This window comes from Lipotes vexillifer, unplaced genomic scaffold (assembly GCF_000442215.2).
Source record: "Lipotes vexillifer unplaced genomic scaffold, Lipotes_vexillifer_v1.1 scaffold190, whole genome shotgun sequence".
In the NCBI taxonomy this organism is placed as follows: domain Eukaryota; kingdom Metazoa; phylum Chordata; class Mammalia; order Artiodactyla; family Lipotidae; genus Lipotes; species Lipotes vexillifer.
In genome coordinates, this window is record NW_006794958.1 from 1111988 (window position 1) to 1115245 (window position 3258).

General features: G+C 40.8%; 1 protein-coding gene across 1 annotated transcript in view; it reads left to right on the plus strand.

Annotated features, from left to right (window-relative positions):
• FSCB (fibrous sheath CABYR binding protein) overlaps nt 1–682 on the plus strand; it is a 2185-nt gene extending 1503 nt beyond the window's left edge. The window contains 3 exon segments of the mRNA XM_007472240.1: nt 7–194; nt 197–310; nt 341–682. Coding sequence (XP_007472302.1) covers nt 7–194; nt 197–310; nt 341–682 — 644 coding nt within the window.
• The last annotated feature ends 2576 nt before the right edge of the window (nt 683–3258 follow it).

Genomic DNA, 3258 nt, shown 5'->3' on the forward strand with positions numbered 1-3258 from the left:
CTGAAGACGCTCCTACACAAGAGGTCCCAGAACTTCAAACTTCACCAGCTGTGGAGTCCCCTGCAGAGAAGTCCTCTGCCAACATTCAGTCTCCACCCACTGAGGAGACCTCTTCAGAAGAGGTCCCAGAAGAAGTTCAGTCTCTGCCAGCTGAGGACACCCCTGCAGAAGAGGCCTCCGCCAAAGTTCAGCCTCACCAGCAGAGGAGGGCCCTGCAGAAGAGACCTCCACCAAAGTTCAGTCTCCACCAGCTGAGAGGACCCTTGCAGAAGAGGCTGCAGCTGAACTTCAACCTTTACCAGCAGAGAAGGCTTCTGCAGAGGAGGCCCCTTGACTTCAGCTTCCATCAACTGAAGAAACTACTTCGGAAATGTTCTCTGTTGACAAACAGTCTTCACTAGCTGAAGAGTCCTTTATTACACAAATCTCTGTAAAAGAAACCTCTGCTGAAGTTCTGCTTCTACCATCTGAGCAAACACCTGCAGATGAAGCTCTGGTAGAGAATGTGTCTATGGTTTATCAGTCTCCCCAGACAGCGGACGTCCTGGTGGTAAAATTAGGATCAGGGGTTTTGGAAGATAAGCCAAAATCTGAAGAGCCTTTAGAACGGGATACAGTTCCTGAAGATTCATCTGATACCAAGAATGAAGAGGTTTTTCTATTAAAGTGTGTCATCATATAGAACTGGAATAGGGGCCTCCTCCTCAGCTGTAGTCAGGTCTTAACTAAGCTAGCAATCAAGACAGGCGGCTCTGGGAAGTACATACTTTAGAAAAGGGTAGGTGCTTGCAGGTGGCTTTGTGAAGAGGGAAGTGAAAGGAAATCCTAACATGTGGACTGCAGTTTGGAAAATGAGCAATAATAACTAGTGATTTAAAATTACTGTGCTATTTTTATTCAAATCTAAAGTGTATGAAATATCTTTTTTTTTTTTTTTCTTTGGTACGCAGGCCTCTCCTGTTGTGGAGCACAGGCTCCGGATGCGCAGGCTCAGTGGCCATGGCTCACGGCATGTGGGATCTTCCCGGACGGGGGCATGAACCCGTGTCCCCTGCATCGGCAGGCAGACTCTCAACCACTGCACCACCAGGGAAGCCCTAAAATATCTATTTTGAAATGAAGTAAGTTTATAATTGAAATAATTAAAATATACTTTCTACACTAAACCCTGTTGACAAAGGTAAAATATTCTCTACAGCCATTTTGTTTTTTTCTCTACATGTAGCTTGTAGTGGAAAAGACTTATTCTTTTCTACGGTTCTCTCATCTACTTTAAATTCCTTGAGTTTCAGTCACACATCTAAAGTCATGGAGTGTTTTCTTTCTCTTTATTATAATTTATCATATCTTTTATTCTCTTTTCATTTGATTCCTTCTGAGGAAAGCATTTTTGTCCTGTTTTCACTCCAATCTTCTTTTTTGCCTCTCCCGTTGCAGAGGACAGGCTCAGTGGCCAGGGCTCACGGGCCTAGCCACTCTGCGGCATGTGGGATCTTCCCAGACTGGGGCACGAACCCGTGTCCCCTGCATCGGCAGGCGGACCTCAACCACTGTGCCACCAGGGAAGCCCCACTCCAATCTTCTTGAACATTTTACATTTCACTGTCTGGATAGGGACAAATTTCCTTTGTAAAAATCTTCATTTCAATGAAGATAACTATGGATGAAGTATTTAAAAAGGTGTGTAATCATAAAGAAAAATACACTGAGATGGCCTTGAGGGCATATTCCTATTTATCTTTGTTTCCTTCCAATTTTATTGAGATATAATTGACATACAGCACTGTATACGTTTGAAGTGTATAGCATGATGATCTGACTTAAATACATCATGAAATGATTACCACAATAAGTTTAGTGAACATCCATCACCTCATAAAGATATAACATTTTAAAAAACAAAAAAAATTTTTCCCTTGTGATGAGAGCTCAGGATTTCTTAACAACTTCCATAAATAATATACAGCAATGTTAATTATATCATGTTGTACTTCATGTCCCTGGTATTTATAATATAACTGGAAGTTTGTAGTTTTGACCATCTTTATCTAGTTCCCCCTTAGCCCACATTCAGCCTCTGGTAACCAGAAATCTGATCTCTGTTTCTAATCAGTTTATGTGTTTGTTTGGTTGGGTGGCTTTGAAAATATAAGTGACTTACAAGACTGTGTTAGTTCTTGGTATACAACATAGTGATTCAATATTTCTGTACATTATAAAATGATCATCATGGTAAGTCTAGTTACCATCTGTCACTATACAAAGATATAACATAATTATTGACTATATACCCCACACTGTGCATTTCATACCTGTGACTCATTTATTTTATACCTGGAAGTTTGTACCTGTTAATCTCCCTCACCTATTTCTCTCATTCCCCCAATACCCTCCCCTCTGGCAACCACCTGTTTGTTCTCTGCATCTGTAACTCTGTTTTTGTTTTGTTTGTTCACTTTTTTAAAAAAAATTTTATTTTTAATTGAGATATAGTTGGTGCACAATATTATATAAGTTTCAGATGTAAAATACTGATTCACAGTTTTTAAAGGTTATAGTCAATTTATAGTTATTATAAAATATTGGCTGGGGCTTCCCTGGTGGCGCAGTGGTTGGGAGTCCGCCTGCTGATGCAGGGGACACGGGTTCGTGCCCCGGTCTGGGAGGATCCCACATGCCGCGGAGCGGCAATATTGGCTATATTCCCTGCATTGAACAACATATCCCTGTAGCTTATTTTATCCATAGTAGTTTGTACATCTTAATCCCCCACCCTTATCTTGCCCCTTTGCACTTCCTTCTCCCCACTGGTAACCAATAGCGTGTTCTCAACATTTGTGAGTCTTCCTTTTTTTTGTTCTATTCGCTAGTCTGTTTTATTTTTCAGATTCCATCTGTAAGTGATCATACAATTTTGTGTTTCTCTGTCTGACTTATTTCACTTAGCACAATACCCTCCAAGTCCATCCATGTTGCTGCAAATGGCAAAAATTTTATATGTATATAACACATCTTTATCCATTCATCTGTTGATGGACATTGAGATTGCTTCCATATCTTGGCAATTATAAATACTGCTACTATGAAAACTGGAGTGCATGTATCTTTTTGAATTAGTGTTTTTGTTTTCTCAGACATATACCCAGGAATGGAATGGCTGGGTCATATGGTAGCTCTATTTGTAATTTTTTTTTTTTTTTTGCGGTACGCGGGCCTCTCACTGCTGTGGCCTCTCCCATTGTGGAGCACAGGCTCCAG